The sequence below is a fragment of the Anomalospiza imberbis genome, chromosome 5, assembly GCF_031753505.1.
Source record: "Anomalospiza imberbis isolate Cuckoo-Finch-1a 21T00152 chromosome 5, ASM3175350v1, whole genome shotgun sequence".
Lineage (NCBI taxonomy): Eukaryota > Metazoa > Chordata > Aves > Passeriformes > Viduidae > Anomalospiza > Anomalospiza imberbis.
The window spans coordinates 35,126,440-35,145,167 of NC_089685.1; the positions used below are offsets into that span (position 1 = coordinate 35,126,440).

The 18,728-nt window shown below is 38.7% G+C and overlaps 1 protein-coding gene across 1 annotated transcript in view; it reads left to right on the forward strand.

Moving 5' to 3' along the window:
- Window positions 1-222: 222 nt before the first annotated feature.
- LGR5 (leucine rich repeat containing G protein-coupled receptor 5) overlaps window positions 223-18,728 on the forward strand; it is a 92,815-nt gene continuing 74,309 nt past the window's right edge. The window contains exon 1 of the mRNA XM_068190215.1: window positions 223-620. Coding sequence (XP_068046316.1) covers window positions 400-620 — 221 coding nt within the window. The 5' untranslated portion in view covers window positions 223-399. The remainder of the gene's footprint in view (window positions 621-18,728) is intronic.

Here is an 18,728-nt window from a genome sequence, read left to right on the forward strand (position 1 = left end):
CCCGCTCTGCGAATGTGAGATGACGGCCCGAGGCGAGCGCCGAGGCGCGGCCCGCACGGAGGGCAGGCGGAGGGCGGCGTTCCCCCGCTCCCTCCTCCCTCCCGCCCGCCCGCCGGGCCCGCGGCCGCCCCCGCCCGCCCGCTCGCTCGCACGGCGGCGCGGGCAGGGCCCGCTGCGCTGCGGCGGGCAAGGCTGGGGCGGCGTCAGCGGGCGCGCGGTGCCGGCTCCAGGGCTTTAAAGCAGCGTGTAAGCTGAGATGCTACCACAGACAGCGGCGCGGCGGCGGCGGCGGCGGCCGCAGGAGCTTCTCGAGCCCAGACGGGCGCCCGCCTTTCGCCCCCGCCGCGCCCCGGGGCATGAGAGCGGCCGCCCCGCGGCTCTAGGTACCCCCCGGGCCCCATGGCGACGACCCGCGCTGCCCGCGCCCTCCTGCTGCCGCTGCTGCTGCTGCTGCTGTGCCCGCCGGGGCTGCGGCGGGGGGCGCGGGGCGGCGGGCAGCGCCCGCGGGGCTGTCCGGCGCCGTGCCGCTGCGAGCTGGACGGAGTGCTGCTCCGCGCCGACTGCTCCGACCGCGGGCTCACCGCCGTGCCCGCCAACCTCAGCGTCTTCACCTCCTACCTGTAAGTGCGGGCGGGCCGGCCAGGGCGCGCCGGCGGCGGCGGGAGGGCTCGGGCCGGCCTCCGGCGCTGACAGGAGGCGCTCCGTGCCCGGAGAGAGCACCCGACTTCAAATCGCATTTTAATCAGCGGGCGCCTCGTAAAGCGTTTATCGTTGTCTGGCTATCGCGGTGCCCGGTCCGGCGCCCGGAGGATCGCTGTGTGATGTGCCGTTTGGAGGGTAATTAAAAGCGATTGCAACAGCAGAAACTCGATGCGATCCTCCGGGACGTTATCTTCACCTTTGCTTCCCGGGACAGGGCTTTGAACTGCGGCCGCTGCTGATTTAATCGTTAACAGAGCTCCCCTCGGGTGGAGCAAAGGCGGTGAATAAAGCGCGCTCCGGGAGGCGGGCAGCGCTCGGGGACCGGAGCGCCTGTGTCCAGACACAGGTGCCTGTGTCCAGATCCGGGCTCCGGCTGGCGCACCCCGCCCCCCGGCAGGCTCCCCCGGGCCTCGCAGTGCCCGCCTGACAGGGCATCCCCGCCGGCACGGGCTGCGGTGCTTGCGGGCTGCGCTGCATCTCGGGCGCGCTGACTTACAGCGTGTAGGGACAGAGCCAGCGAGAACGGAGAAACTTTGTGTTAGCAAAAAAGCCACCCAAAACTGTGGTGAAGCTTTCTTTGTTTCCTTATTTTTTGGTTCAATGTTCGTCGTTTAGCCTCTTGTGGTATCACGTGTTGAAAGTACGGGTGCTCTACTTGTTCCTTTGGTGTTCTCCTTACTGATTCTATAGTTTTTTGTGGTTGCGTGACCAGTAGGTTGTTAATTTACAGGTTATTCTTCGTACCCAGCATAAAGTATGTCTGGTTTTGAACGTGTTTGTCCAGTCTCTGTATTTTGACATGCTGTTAACATGCTTGCTACTATAGTAACTGTGAAGATGCTTTCACAGCGCTTTGTGGCTGAGGTACTAAAGTAATCATTCTGAGCGCACTTCTCTGTTAATACCATGCTTCAAAGGACATAAAACATATCTTACATCTGAAAAATAGAACAAAGTAAGCTAGAAATTGATTTCTATGAGAAGTATAAACTTGACAAAATAGACAAGGTGGAAATTAAGTGCAACCAACCAAATCTAAGTATATATTAGGGGAAAGCCTAATTTAAAGAAAATAACATACATTTATAAAGAGGGTGAGCATCTGAAAGACCTTTTCTTATATATTATGCATGTAAATACTATTCTGAAATTTTTCTTAAGATCAGTTTTAGCTTATTTTATCAGAAACATTTCAAAATCAAAGCTATTGGTAATGTTAGGAGGCAGGAGTCAGCAGTCAGCATTACTGAACGACCACTTACAGTAAAGCAAAACTTTGGCTATGTGTGACAAAGATACAGTCCTTAAAACACATACAAGGTCTGCCACTAGTTCCAAAAGTAGCGGGTCAGGATTTTGGGTACATAAGATACAATGTTTTCTGGTGCTTTGGAAAGCCATAAGCAGAAAGGTAGATAGTGATGTAATAAAGGCATACTTAAGCTGTACACATCCTGTGTTAAGAAGTAGACACCCTAAATTCCTCCCTGCTTGGAGGAATGCTAAAACCAGAAAAATATGAGAGAATCCACTGTTTGACTGTTTTATGAAGAAAAAGAGACCATATGTGTGGTGATGTCAAAATACCATTGCTGGGGTTCTTCTGCCTCTGGTAACCTGCTTTGTGGGAGGATTGTGATCTAGTATGCCCTTTTGTTTTTAAATCCTTCTGTCCTTCAGAAGGAATGTCTTTCTTCAGTCAAAAATCCTCTGTTGTTCAGTAACATACATCCTGAAGTGATAGAATGTTATTTGGACAGGTGGACTTTTAAATGAGCAGGACTGCATGCAGGCAGTATAAAGTATAAAAGACTAGTTCATACACATAGGCAGCTACACTTACTGTTTTCCAAATTTACAAGGCTGCTATCCTTGGATTGATTAATTATTGCCTAATTATGCAGAATTGTAGCTCCTGCCTGCCTTCCGTAAAGAACTGTCAAGTCTCATTGTCTGTAGATGGCTAAGCAATGGCAAATTTTAAAACATGCCTGCTTGTTATAGGCATGTTTGCCTTCCTGAGCTTGGTAATGGCCAATCAGCTGCTTCTTGATTATTCTCCTTTCTGGTGGTTTTTTTGGTTTTTTTTTTTTTTTTCCCCACAAAAAACCCCAGACTTTTTTATGCTGAATTTTTACCTCAGATCAAAGCAAGAGATTAAAATTGTGTACTCACAGTTAATCTCTTCCAAGAAAAAAATAATCTTCTTCAGTCAATTCTGTTCTTGCACCATAGATATATTTGACCAAAACCAGTGTTTAGTACTACCTTGGATTAAGTTTGAGCTTCTAAAGCTTTAGACTTTTTTTTTTTTTAATTTCTGAACTTTTTATCTTAGTTTAACATTCACATAGGAGAAAAAGGTAGCTGTTTTCTTGGTGTGCACTGGAGATGGTGGGAAAAGCTGAAATGCTGAGGCTATTAAAGGTTAGTTTTATTTTGAGACAAATGTCTATAGAGCATGATCTATTATGGTGACTGAATTTTGCATGTACCATCATTTTTTTTATGATGTTGCTCTTGCTGCAAAGCTAAATGCACTCTACAGATGGACCTGCTACGATTTTCTCCATTCTCATTTATAATCCCAGGCAGCAATTCTTTCCTCCCATCAAAAATATTGTTATTTATGATTATGTGTCTGCTGCCATGAACTGTTAGACTTTTTAAGAGCAGGCAAGGAGAATCCATGAGTTTCTTTCCATTCCTTTTTGTTCATTTACTTTTAGGCTAAGTAATGTATTTGGTGTATTCAATGCAACTCCTGTTGACGTAAATGAGAATTCCATGTGCTGATGAAGGGCAGGACTGAGTCTCTGTTTCAAATTAAGAACAGGTTACTTTCCTATCAGTTCACGGTGGAAAGAAGAAGACAGAATCTACCGGTCTTTTGCACATGGGACCCTCATTAATTCTCAAACTAAACCATTGAGTTAATGAAATATTGTTACCATTTGCTGTGATGTGGAAAATTGAAGTGGAGAAGGGCTTGCTCAAAGTTAGAGGCAAAGTTTATGACAAAGCCAGCCATTAAATAAATCCTAACTCCATTGTTTAACCACTACTTTAACCACTACTTTACTTAAGTAATTACTTCTTAAAAATTGTGTGAAATCTGGAAACTCCTGTTCAAGAATATTTAGTCTGACAAGTAATGAAAACAGATTTTCTTTTCAATCTCATGTGATGACAATATAGAAGACAGCACTTACAGATTTTTAAGTTCTTTGGTTTGGGCCTGAACAATATAAAAAAGTAAATTTCTTATAACTATCAGGGCTGTCTAACAATGTATATACTGTGTTTTTGATCAAAACCTGTCAATGATAAGCAGAATGTTTGCAAAATGTTAACATCATAGATTGACAGAGACATGCATGAATACAAATATAAATATTGCAGCATGTTGCCTTTTACATTATAGTTTACTTAAAAAGTTTAGGTGCATTGCATATATGTGTGCTAACACTTGGTGTGATATGATTCATATAATTTTTAAATTTTCATAGAAATAATTTATTAAGAAAAATTATTTCTCAAAACTTTGATAAAATTGATATTACAGTAGAACCTGTGAAGAAGAAATCAGTGCATATTATAAGGTTTCAAATCTTCAAGTAAATTTTGTCCTTTAACTTCATTCATTGCTATACTATTGTATTTGATGATAACTACTACTGTAGAGCACAGTCAAAAAAGACTCTGAAAGCGTTTAAGACTACTAAGCATAAAAAATGAAAAGAAAAAAAAATGCAATGAACCAATGAACCTGAATGAAAAGATCACTTACTATTTTGAAGGTAAAGAAGTATGTTCCCAGAAATTAATAATGCTTCTGAAATAAGAAATACAGTCATTTCTGTGTCAGGAATACCCAAAATCATTAAGAACAATCCTTTGGGGTAAATTTGCATCCTTCTAATCATTCTGATCTCACAGTGCAAATTCAGGTCTTGTCTGGGTCTTTATCAGAGGTATTTTGGGAATGACCATAGTTTTTCAAAGACATCAAACAGCAGCATGTCTTCTTACGAAGAAGTGAGTTATAAAGTCTCTCACACCTTCCAGATCCCTTGACAAGATTTAGGAGTTAGGTATTTCATGAAATGTCTGTTTTTTCTTTACATAGCTACAAACTTTATAGACCTCAAATAAATTAATTATCATGTGGTTGCAGTTAGTAATCTGAATCTTGTCCTGACTGAGAATGAAGGTGAATCCAGGTTCTAGATTTAGAATTTAGTGCTAAATCTCCCTTTTGAAAAGGAAACATAACATTCCCTCTCTACTTATGGCAATAGCACATATGCAAAGATGAAATATACCTGTCAATAAATTAAAGGTAAACAAAAACTGAAGAAGTAACAAACTATGTAAAGTATCATGTTTGCCAGTTTTCAAGAGATTTGCTTTAAATTTCAAAACATAGTGTAACAAGTCAAAGCCAGTTTCTTTGAGAAAAATTTGGATTGAAAATGTATTTTGAAATACCATTCTTCTCGCTTGAGAGTACAGTTTTAAAAATAACTCTTTACACTGCTTCCTAAAGAGCCTTTTGCTGTTCTGAAAGAAAAAAAGGCTCTCACACATTACCTCTCTCCTTTAGCATTTGCTCTGTGGAAACACTGCATAAATTGACAGGGAAAAGGAAGCTGTCTTTAAACTGGGAGAATAGAAGGCACTGACAGAGTGAAGGCACCTTCACTTTGGTTGGTATCTGAAGCACATCAGACAATTGGCTGGGCAGAGGGAGCCTGACTCCAGCTGAGAGCGCGTGCACTGGGCTGACCTTCCCAGTCAGCATGCCAGCAGAGATTAGGCTTCCTTCAAGTGCTCCCTTGTTAACCCAGCCTTTTCTGCAATGTCATTTGTCTTTCAAATGCTTAAAATTGCTACCACTCTTTCAGTAGTCCAGATCACTTTCTTTTATTCTGTGTGTTGGCCAAGATAATATTTCATCTGCATGTACTGCATGTTCTTAATTCTCTGTTGGCTATTTAAATGGTCTTGATTAATACAATTTATGGTGTTTTCCCTGATTTCCATACTTGAACTGTCCAGCAGATCTGATTATTTTCCCAGTAAAAATCATGGTAAATAAGGTGTGGTTCCTCTGGCTCCAAGTAAACTCATTGAAGGCAGAACATGATGTGGTGTTTTTGACATACCAGAACAGCTTTAGACTTCGGTTAGAAGAAAATACCCTAACATCTTTAAAAAAAATAAGATGTGATCAAAGCATGCTTACTCCTCAGAGATTTAACAATTCATGTGGCAAATCCATATGCTTTATGCTCTGTACTCTTTGCTGAGAAATCCTGAGACTCTCCTGTAAAATTTTACTGATCAGATGTGAAAAATTTATTGCCTGCAGAACCATAAAAGAAATAAATGTGGTTGGGGAGGGGTAGGGCCTGAAATGATGTTGCTGTCATTTGTTGAAGGAGTGCTACTTTCTTCTATCTCTTGGAATTTAGGTTAAAATAAAAAATGTACAAAGATAGTGAACTGTTTCAACTTATAGGGAGGCAACTGATGGTACCCCTGACTTAGTCCTAGAGCTTTTTTTTTTTTCCCTGAAAGTCTACAGGCAATATCTGGTAATTTTTGACTTAGAGACCTTTGAATGAGTATTAAAGAAGCTGCAGCATCCAAGTAGAAATACTGTCCTGGAATGTCTTTGCCATTTAGATGAAAAAGACCCCCAGCCAGCTCGTATTATACTAAGCACCAGCAATCCCTGGATCTCTAAGCAGCAATGAAATGGGATTGCAATGCAAGTTCCCAGGAACTGGTGCAGTTTTATCCAGCTTTGCTCAGACAGTACATTCTGTATCATCTTCCAGTTTTATTATTTTGCTGTGTTTTACTAATTTTTAGCTATGAACTTTGGGTTTTAAGGGCTGTGGCCACAGCACTGAGGTCATTCCCTGAAAGGACAAGTTATATTTTCATGTCTATTCACTGCTGCAAAAAATAATTAATCTGAAGTGTAGTGTTATCAAACAATGATAATTATAATAATCAGCCACTCCCAAACTGGGATTTTATTTGTAACAAATGGGCTCTTAGTTTGGGTCCAATTGTATAATTTGGCTTCAGTCCTGCAAATACTTATCCAGATACTTAACTTGAGTGTCAGGAATGGTTCCACTGAAACCACATGTGCAAATGTTTGTTGATCAAGGCCTTTAATAATTCTAAAACAATCATCCCTTTCCCAGGTATCAGCTCATTTGTGGTGAATAGTTTCATTAAGCTGTTCTCCACCACTGTTTCATTGCACAGCCTAAAGCATTTTGTGTATCATAAATCATTTAGTACCATTATTTTTCAAAAATTTTCAAAATCTTGGACTGATTTGAATACTTAGTTTTATCTGGAATGCTCCATCCTCCATCCGCCAACAGTATTAAATTATGTAGTTGGCAGTGAAATAATTCTAAGGACATATTTTAATTAAAAATTTCTAAAACGTTTTGCATTATACTTCAGAAGTATAGTTGGCTTTGTGCAGGTGATATAATATTGTGTGCATGAAGATGTCTGTGCATAGACAGATGTCAAACAAATGTTTAAAAGTATCTATCAGTCTAAAGCAGCACAAACAACTATAATTCCCACCATACAAAATCTCTCCCCACTTTTGATGACAATTAAATGTTTTCTATTTTATTGAGAGAAACCATGCTTAGTGAAATTACTAAACTTAAGCACTAATTACTTAAGTAAGGCAGAAGTATTTTTTGGGTTGGGACTTAATGTGCCTAATGATTGTGAATAAACTTAACCCTTTTTTTTTTTTTTGGCTTGTGTCATACAGATTTTCCCATGAAAAGTGCACAATAATTTGATGCTTTTATTTATGAAGGGGAGGTAGGAGCTAGAAAAGTAAAGCTGGTGTTTGGTACTACTGCTTGTCTTTTTTTTTTATTCTGTTAGTTTCTTCACCTAACACTTCAGCCTGCTTTGTTTGAGGCTAGAAGAGTTAAAGCACTGATATTACAGTGACTATCCAGAAACAGGACTTTCCTGGCCCTCCTTTCTGCAGCAGTAGGCATCTTACGATGCCAGTTGTACCATGCCTTCTGGATCCTGTGATAATAAAAATGCTAGTGTAAGTGAATGAAAGAACAGATGTGAGATGATGTCAGCATCAAGGGAAGTGTAGCTGCACTGATTTGGCATTCACTGAGTTTGTAAATGAGTCTCTGTGTACCCTGAGGGGAGAAGGTCACAGCTGGCAAAGGAAGCAAGTAAGATAAGACAAAGTTCTCTCTCATCCACGATTGAAAGTTACATGTTCTGAACCACCTTGATGAGTAACTTACCTTTGAGCTTGATCCTAAATCAGCTTGGTGTGGAGGCTGCCTCAGAAATTAAATATTTCTCCTGTTGGTCTCGCAAATGATGAGGCTGCATTTATGTTTGTAGTGGAGGGTGAGACCAAGTTATCCAGTGTCCAGTAGTAAGATTTATCCTTATGAAGGCATAGAAACCAAAGTTTATTAAACACCCTAATTCACGGAATTTGTCATTTTGGAAACATGAGAAAAAGGCAGAAACTTCTTCTGCGAACGGGGACTATGATCAGTTAGCCATAACTGGGATTCAGATGGAGAGACCTTTAAGTTCTGCTCCTGGATTAGTAATTTATGGATTCAAGTAAATCACGCAACTTTTCCCTAGTCTTACTCCATAAATGTGATGGCTGGGACAACTACCTACATCTGAATTTGACTACTTTGGTATGGGTATTCTCAGTTCAGTCAGAGAGAAAAAGAGACATTTCTACCAGGCTGGGCCTGGGAGAGAATTGGAAAGGAATGTAAATAATTCTTTATCTCTTTTGTTGTTCATATTGTTTATAGATATGTTCTGCCACCGTGCGTCATTCACAGCACACCAATGGTGTGAGATGTTTTTACTTTAAGACCAATGAAATTAGTCTGCACAATGCTCTCTATAAAAGAGCGATGTATTTGAAATAAAGTGAAGTTTTCTTGCCTTCTAACTGGAGTCCTTCTGTTCCTGTCCTGCCTAAACAGTGACACTTTGGTGGTGGCTGAAAAAAGCTGGAGATTTGTAGATTAAGAGTACTTAATTGGGTGGTAATTATGAGTATGACGTGGTAAAATAAGGGAGTTCCCAAGGAATTTTGTTCTTTTCTAAAGGGTGTATGTCTGCCTTTCAGTTTTGCTCCTTGCTGTCTATGTGACCTGAATTCAGAGATATATAAGTTTCTTATTGGAATGAGTAAAGTCTATGCAGACATCTGAGAGTAATATTTGACCTGCTGACAAGAAATACAGGATACTGCACTTGGTGCAGTTTAGAAGTATTGCCTGCACTTGTGCTGAAGTTGTGCAGACAAGGAATTGGAAGCAGTCCAAAAGAGGTGCACGTTCAACTTTGTGACCTGACAAGGGTCTCAGGGAGTACATTCCTGTCCTAGAGTGTCCCTGCATAAAGCCTCACTATATTGACTGTAACCTGCAACAGGCACACACAGTTACAGGAAGCTTAACAGAGCAACAAAAAGTACTTGGAGAACAAAGAGACAACAGGTTGCTTGGGAATCTGCCTGTATTGGTGCCGTAGAGTAGTGACATGTACCTCTCATCAGGCAGCTCAACCAATTTTAAACATTTTAAACCCTCAGGAGAAGTGGCACTCTAGTCTAGCACTAAATTTTAAATTCACAATTCACATTTGTGTCACGTGTGTGCAGTAAGGCTTTGTAGCGTACAGTTACTGTGGCAGAGTTATTACCAGAAACGTTTGTTTCCTTAGTGGAGATAAGACCTGAGGATATAGTAGTGGTGGGGTGAAGAGTAAAGGTGTGAAGTGCTCTGATAGGTGTTTTTAAAGCTTGAGCGTGAAGCACTGTGGAGGAGTAATTGGTAGCAGGAAAAGGGTTTCATGTGGTCTTTTTTAGGCCTAGCACTGAAAAGGGACAATGTGAAAGCTCTCGATTAGAGAATAGCATCTGGGAAGACTGCAAGTTCCTCAGCATATGGAGGCTTCACTTTGTCTCATACCTGCACATATCTAAAGTAGTGTGAACTGTCAAGTGCCAGAATTTTACTTCCTTCTGGCCAAGAGAGTGGATGTGAAAAGAAAGAGCAGGACAACCCCTTTGTAACATCCTAACTTCCTGAAGGCCAGAGACAGTACAGAACATAGTTAAACACATTCTTGGAATCTTGAGGTACATGTTTTTAGAATAAAAAAGGGTTTACTGAATATGCACTGTGATCTCAGAAATGCTTGTTAGCCCACAGCCTTGATGAACAGCACCTGGGCTAACCTCCTTTTTTTCTTATCAGAAGCCATGTCTGCTGCTAGGAACTAGTTCTGTCTAATGAGCTCCTGTTTTTTTAATGAACAGCCATGTAAACTTATTTTTCTTGCTTGAATGACAATTCAAGTGGAACAACATTTTTTGCTATCAAACTTTCAAAGAAAGTTACCGACCCAAATTGTGACCACTTGTAATGGAAAATTACTAAAACCAACTAAAGCAATTACTAAAGTGACTAAAGCCAGCTCCCTTGCAACCCTATAAACAGCAGTCCTAAGTGAGACCCTTTGAGCTCTCCATGTTCACAGCAGGCTCTGACCAGGAGTCTCCCTCTGTGTGGGACATCTCTCAGAGCCAGGAAACTCTTAAGTTTGCTATACTTGGAGGATCACTGCCAAATGCCACCCATAGAACCTGGGTCAATATCCCCACTCCTTGAGGCTCAAACCTTCACCTGCAGAGAAGATGCAAAGGCATCTGGTATGAGTACTGCACTTAAACAGGAATTTTTCATAGATCTATATCTTGTACGTACTCCTTTAGGTGTTTGTGTGAGTGTGACTATGCTACAGCAAATGTGCTGCGAGTGTTTCTCTCTTAGATTTTTAAGTGGGTTAGATGCATACGGTAGCTCTATAAATGAGTTGCTGTTGCACTTATAGGAAAATCTATTGAATCTTTTGACAAGTTGTTTAAATTGGGCTATTAAGTGCTGCTAAATTTAAATGATTAAAATCTTTAGGTGTAAGCCATTGGTCAAGTCTAGGGCTAAATTTGGCAGGTTTGCTCTAAATTTTGGGAATAAGAGGAAGAGTCTCTCTTACTCCTTTTAATCCTTACCTTTTGTTTTTTCATCCTCAGCCTCCACAGAGATAATTTTTGTTGATTTTTAGATTTTAGTCTGATTTTTCTCTGCATGCTTTAACCATCTTGTTAGCAGTAGAGTGAACCTTGACAATGAGCTGTGTCATGCTTTCACTTTAATATTAAACCTGCTTTTCCCAGTGATTCTTTAAACAACCTAAGATGCCCACTCGTGACACAGATTTCTGTGTGCCATTCCATGTAGGCAAATTAGATTTATGCCAAGGAAGACTTCATATAGTTTCTGCTATGCTTATACTAAAGGAACTAACTTAATTATGTGGAATTGATACTGCTAAAATAAATTGAATTTGAAAATTTTGAAGATTTTGAAAAGTATTAATTAATAGAATTAAATTTAAGCATTTGCTTTGGTTTTAAAGTGCCAACTCTTGACAGAAAAGCTTCTATTTTATCATTAGTATGCACACTGTCCGTCCTTTTGAAATAAACAAAAGTAACTTTTTTCTTTTGAAAAAAAGATTTTAGGCATACCATTGAGTGATCGTCATTATTGCCTTGTTTGCATCAGGATGCAGACTCTGGCAGGCGAGTTGCGTTGTGACAAGGAGTTGTGTCAGCTGTACAGATTTTGCAGGAGTTTGAGGAAGGAAGGAATTTCTTTTGTTTTTCAGTCCTTTTGCGGCCATTGTTGATAGCATTAAGTGAACAGAGCAACAGGGTTTTTTTGGAGGATGCTTACACAGCTTACCCAGTGCTGTAGTACATTCATTACACTCATAGGTAGAAACAACTGTCATACCAAATAGAGTTATCAAAATCACATATCTGTACATATTGGTGCCTCAGCTGTTCTGCCTTCAATGGCTGTCTCTGGTCAATTTGTGAAGAGTCCCATAAACCTGAATCCAGATGTGGTCTGTTTTCTACATTTGTCATCAATCATGGATACGGTGTCTTGTAGTCATGCAGCTGTATGTTCCTGCCTGTCTTTCCATAAAGCAGTGCTGGAAGAGCATCAGATTTCACAAGGAATTTGTAATATCCAGATTTACTGGATGGTATTATTTGCAGTGTTGTATCTCTGTGTGGGAAGTCTATAAGGAAATGCTCTCTGCTCTCAATGTGCTGCTGGTTTAATCCCTTCTGATAAAGATTTATGAAAACTAATTTAGAGCCAGTTTGGTCCCCAATTAAGCTAGAACTGAAACTCCTTTCAATGATGTGGATGGAACCCCTAGTATGTCACAGTTAGTTTTATTGTAGAGGTTTCTGTTGGGACGAGATGAGCCTAATCTAAGGGAAATTACTCACTCTTTATCCAAATATCTCCATATGTTGAGCACACAAGCAGATTTTTTTTTCATATTTAGTGAATGAGTATCAATGAGTATCAATGATAATAATTAATTGTTAATGACATTAATTAGTGGTTTGGGTTATCTTAGCATGGAGAGCTTCCATTAAGTTGTGTTCACAGTTTTTATAAAGCAGTATTAAGGTGGCTGTTCAATAACGACAAAATGAAAATAAGAAATCTGTGAATCATCATTTAACAATATGATTTTGGTAAATGGATGGATGTCCCAGCCACAGGAGATTTACAACAGAAAGACATAAGGGAAAAAAACACACCTTACCAGTAAAGGATTATGTCTATGTTCTTTCAGTTAGTAATATCACTACTAGTATTATAGATAAATGTTTTTTCTCTACATGTAAAATGGTGTTGCTTATCAGAAAAAAATCCAGAAATTAAAAAATGTAGTAATTTAACATTTATTGGCAGGTTTAGACATTAACTGAGTGTTTCTCTATGCTGCTGAGTCTGTTTACAATGAAGTGCCTTGGGCCAGCACTAACCAATAGGACAGTTTAGAAGATGGGTCTAAGGAGTGGACCAAGCAGCTGGTGTATCTGTACACTGTTTAACGCTTGGAGCAGCTCCTGGCTCATTGGGCAAACTGAAGTCTTCAAGCAGAGTGACAAGCAAATGCCCAAGTCAGTCCCCTCAAGTGCAATTAGAGCAGGCCTGTTGCTCCTGCAGTGACCCTGCATGCACTTTGGGAATGCACGGTCCAAGGCTGTGCAAGCTGACCCAAAACAAACAGGGCTGCACCTAGTGGAAGAATGACAGAGGACAAAGGGAGTTCAATTTTTTTCCTTTGTACACTATGGCACAATTATTGATGAAGATGAAAATGAGGTGGAATTTCTCAGTAGTTTGAGTGTGAGATAGAAGCTTTGAAGTTGCATCATAAGATGATTCTGCTGTGCTGCTTCAGAGCGTATAATCCTTGAGTTGGTATTTTAATGATGTGTCTCTTCACTTCTAGTTAAAAAAGATGTATTGAATATTTTGTTCTGTGTCAGGTGAAGCATAAAGAACTACAGGGATTGATTTCAGAAACACAGGTTTTAAAAGTATGGAAAGAAACCCCAACAATATTCAGATATTTATGTTCCCTTTTATGTCATCCACCAAAATACATAATACAGATCATGTAAAACCAAAAGTTTTATTTCCTGTGAATATTGGTTTTATTTCTTTCTTTATCATAATAACCTTGTTCATGCAGTTGTCTCTGCCAGTTTTAGTAAAAATATGTAATTAAATGTTTTGGTAGGCAAGATAATAGTTACATTTACTGATGGCATGGCATCATAAACTAACTTTAAAATTATTATCAAGCCCTCAGAGAATAAATTGTATTAACATAATATTTTGAGTAGTAGCATATTAATTAACATGACACAGTATTGATGGTTTCAAACTGGACAAATGAAAGTGCACATTAGACCAATGGAATAGTATCTTCAAACATATGACATTAAGTAGATGTGCAGTTTTCTATGAATAAATTAATAAAATGCAAGACTCCTGTTGTAGAGAAACAAGTGTGAGATGTTACTGGGTAAGTATATACATAAGGCTGAGTGATATTAAAATGAATAAAAGATTGATTACCAGTTTGAATACCTGTTCTGTCCTTCATGCTACTCTATCAGTATTTCAAAGAGCATGTGATGCCATTGACTGCACTACTTGCAAAGAAGCATTCAGTAAGGGTTATTGTACTAGAGTTTATGGTGCTTCTAAAATTCAGAAGCAAGAGTGGTTAGAGGTATATTTTACTATTTTAAAATATTTTCCTTCATAGGTCACTTAAGACAGTGACACAGCTCACAAAGAAAGGCCTTAGACTGCTTCTTAGAAAAGCAGTCAGCTCATGTATATATAGGGAATTGTTCCACTAATCAGAACTGTCGAGCAGAGTATTTAAAATGTCTTTGTCTGGCTTCTGGGGAGGTTTGCCATAAACCACTGTCTCGTCCCAAGGGGCTGCAGGCGGATGAGGTCTGTTCAGACTGATCCACTCCTCCTCAGTTCTGTTAAAAATGACAGTCTGTTAGAACTGTAAGTTTAGTTCAGCTGTTCAAGCCAGTGGCTATTCCTGGATCTTAAAAAAATTACATCTATGTTCTTAACTATCACATGCAGAAGACATGACAATATAACTACAAGCTTTGCTAGCTCTAAGTACAGCTCACCAGTAAAAATATTTGATTTGTTATACATACTATGTTTTCTGGAGACATAAGTGTAGGCTAATGCCAGCGTAATGATTTCAGTTGCAGTGCTTCTCTATATTGCAGTGCCTTTACACACCCTTTAAGTCCTATCTTTCAAGTGTAAAATATGTTAAGATACAAAAATTAGTGTATTTTTTCTCAGTATCTGAATCCTTCATTCTGTCAAAGTGGAAATACTGCTCAGTTGTACATTAAATTTTTCCTTGGATACAAAGATATCTGGTGTTCATGGGAGTCTGGCAGTGACATTATTTTGGACACAGCTGTTGACCTAGCTGGTTTGTGTCTGGAAGGAAAGATGGATTATGCTGTGACTGGGGTGACATCAGACAATCAGCTGTGGAGACTATTACCCCCATATCTTCTGCTCCTTTCCTAGTATGTCTGTTTGCCCTTTGCATCTCTAAGTGCCTACACAGATTTTATGACCTTTATCCTTACAATCTTTAATGCCTTACACCAGAAAACAAAGTTTTTTCAAGCTTCTCAGATTACTATTCCAGATCTAAGAAGAGACTTTTCCAAAGATTTTTGTAGCTATTGAATCTGAATTAGATGTCTTATTTTTTAGACATTACCTGATAAGATAAAGAAGACTATTTCCTTTCTAAGTTGCACTTGATGGAATACATAGAGATATTGTGTGTGCTTATGTACAGATTGGGAAAAAGCTTCTTGGCATATGTTTGAGCCTTATAATATTTATTTTGGTGTATGTTCTTATGGTAAATTGTTTGGGATTTTTAAAATTCCTTTAAATTAAAGTTCTCAAAATAAATAGTGTCTAGTGAATATATTTTTAAAAAATTATTTACTTATCAAAAGGAAAAAAATACGGAGTAATTGAAATCAGTGCCACCATTGCAGAAGCTACTTTTGAGAGCCAAATTGTTCTTTGCTCTTACTATTCTGCCTGAAAGAACAACAGAATGAAGACATTGAGGACATGTAGTGTTCAGTCCAAAGATTGTACTTGAGGGTATGTAATGAAATCTTACAGCATTAGTGCTTTAGTGAAAGATGTGAGAAAGAGGGCAGGAAAAGCATGATTTGTATGCTTTACTTTCTGATATGTTTAATCTATACACTTTCACTTTTGGTCTGACAAGCACAGAATTTCATCTTTTAAAAGCAGAAGAAACCAAAATGGGCTCTTTTTCCAAGCTGTGAAAGGAAACAGATTTAGGACTGGCTAGACCTGTGAGGAGAAAAAACTTTGAGAAAGTAGACCACCAAAAGTGAACTTCCAAGGTACCAGCAAGCGTGCTGACTCCTGAAGAGTCCTGGCTCAACTGCAGATGATGATTTTGCTTAGCAGGCAGGGCACTGGTAAAATAACTTGCTTTCTGCAGCAGAATTCCCTGTGTAGGAGTTACTTGTCTTTGCTAGTTAAGTTTCTGAATTCACAGAATTGGAAGAAGACAGTGCTCAAAGTTTTCTGTAAGATTGGAGTTGAAAGAGAAAACTCAGGAAAAAATGTGCTTCCATATTAAGAAGCAGAGACATGCTTAGACATTCATATTGGCCTTCCCCTCCCCTTGCAGCCTTTTGTTCCCCTACTCCTGCTCTAGGCTCCATCTCTTTCAGCTGTGCTGACTCAGCTCTTTGTTGGACTGTGCTCCTAAACAGTTCTGTGAAATAATCTAGTTTAAAAAGAAACACATTTCTGGTTGAAAAGTATGCATCTCATTTCACTGATACACCTTAGAATGTAGCCAGAGAAACTGCCAGGCCAGCAGATCGGAATGGACAGAGAAAACAGATTGGGAGTTCGGAGAGCAGATGAAGGGGATCAGAAAACTTTTCAAGTGCCCTTGCACCATTCCAGATTCCTATGCAAAAATGACCCTACAGAAAACCATAAGGACAGGATTTTCTTATCTTTGATTTAGTTGTAGTCATGTGCTCATTAGTAAAAGTATTTTCCCTTGATTAATTTGGTATAGTTAATGAACAATATTTTGTAAAAATTTCATTGGCAATGCTTGTAACAGACACAATATAAATTCTTCAGAGTATTCCAGATGAATCTAGAATTTAGCAAAAACTGAGCAGCCAAACATTCTCGGAGAATCTGAGTTCATTTACAGTGCTTCAATTTAGTAGTCAACCAAGAGAAAAATTTTCACCCAGACATATCTCTAAAAGTCACAGTTCTTGAATTTGTGAGTCTAGTGAATGTGAAGTATATACACAAAATTTCAGATATATACACACAGATAATTTCAAAATAATGACTGGGTAAAAAGCATTTTCCTTAAATAAGGAAAGAAATCCTCTTTATTCCATATTGAAGTATGGGGAAAACATTTTTGTCTGCCTAGTGGCAAACTTCACCCCAGATATATATATATATATAATTAGCTTATAGAGCACACAAGGCCACATTTAAGAAAGTGAAAGATTCACATCAGATATGACTTCACCATTGAAAATGTCCCCTCACTCTGAAGAAGCCATGAAATATATCATCCAGAACAAATTATTAACATTGACAATAATTATTAACCCTATAGAAAAAAGTATGGCTTATGTGTATATACTTTATATCTTGCTACAAAAATAATTCCATTCCTTTGGATACCATAGCACTATTATGATACAATAACGAACAAAAGCATTGTAAGAAGTGATTGCAGCAGCCAATTTCAAATATATTTGTTGGTTTTACCATATTCCATATGCAGAAAGGCAATATTCTCTTCTGTCTTCCAGCTGCCATTACTTGCTGCAAAAATCAACAAAATTCTGCATCCGCAACCAATGCTCAACAAGTAAAACAGATAAAATTACAGCAATCAACCAAATCAATAGGTTATCATCTCATATTATCCCTTTACCAAAAAAAAAACCCAAAAAAACCCCACCACATTTGTTTTTCACAAAAATCCCCTAAATCTTCCAATTTTGTGTTTTGCTTTTCTAAAATTCCAGAATGTAAGAAATGGTACTCTTGGGACACTAAAGAACATGTACCTTTATAACTGAATCATTTCATTATGAGTCTCTTACAGTAGCCAGAAACTGCTCTTTAAATGAGACATACGGCATGACTACATTCATCAGAACTCATTTTTTGTGGCTAAGATTTGTATTTTAACATTTTCAAGGCAGTTCTGTATTATCAAATATCAAAACCCTCAGATGCATTTTAGAATCACCACCCTCTATATATACTTAACATTATAAGAAACTATATTAAATGTATAACCAGGTAAGTACAGCTGTATGTTTCTCTTATGTGGTGTTTGAGGCAAAGAAAACTTATATATGCTTCTGTAACAAGTGTTTATTAAAACTGACTTTTTTTTACAGTTTAGCAAACTCTGCAGGTAGCCTTAAGAGCCTGCTCAATTCTTTACCATTAAATCAACAACCAGATCTTCTTTCTGCCATTCCCTGGCAGGATTAATGGATTTTGGCATGATTTGTGTATTTAACAATGAAAGCTCTTGCTGGGTAAGCTAGCAAGCTTGACTAATTCTCAGTTGTGCTAACTTCATAAACCCATTTTAAGGTTTTAACTTTGACTAAAGATTAAAGATAGTGACACATGCTGCTACCTTTGAATGCTTCTAACATGATTATGGTTAATAAGTGTAACTAAAACATCAAATATATATTGTATGGTACGTGAGAATATATGTATGTTGCAGATATTTTTCAATATTTTGGGGTTTAAAGTGAGATTTCACAAAACAATTGATGTATTAATATTAAAACACATGCATATATTTAAGTGCTTGAAATATTAAATGATACTTTTTAATTACAGAATTAATAAACTCTGTAAGAGGAACAGATAATTTGTATTTCAAAACAACTTACACCTGAATGAGAAAAGTGAGCAATTATTTTATTTGATCTAAAAGCTGGCATTCTCAGCAAATCCATTTTAACCCATCAAACATTCCAATTTCTATCGTTTTTTTCACCTTTTCACACAATCCTAAAATCAGTATTCAGAAAAGCTTGAAGAAAGGAGAAAAGAGAGGAAAAAATATCTTCAGCCTGTCTGACAAGACTACATAAAAAGCTTGTGATCAAAGGATCTTAAATACACGTTACTGGTGTGACAAACAACATTTTTGTCCTTTTATTAGATTTATTTTCCTTCAGAAAACTGGAAAGGCCAGAGTATAGTTTGTGAAAGAAAGCTGGCAGGGTTGTATTCTTTGATTCCTAATTAACACCTTCAGTCTCAAAAGAGAACTAACAGAAATACCATGAAATGTTGCAGCTGCATTGTTATTCCGCTTGGTTGGTTTGTTAAAAGTCGGCTGGGCATTGGCAGCTGCAATAA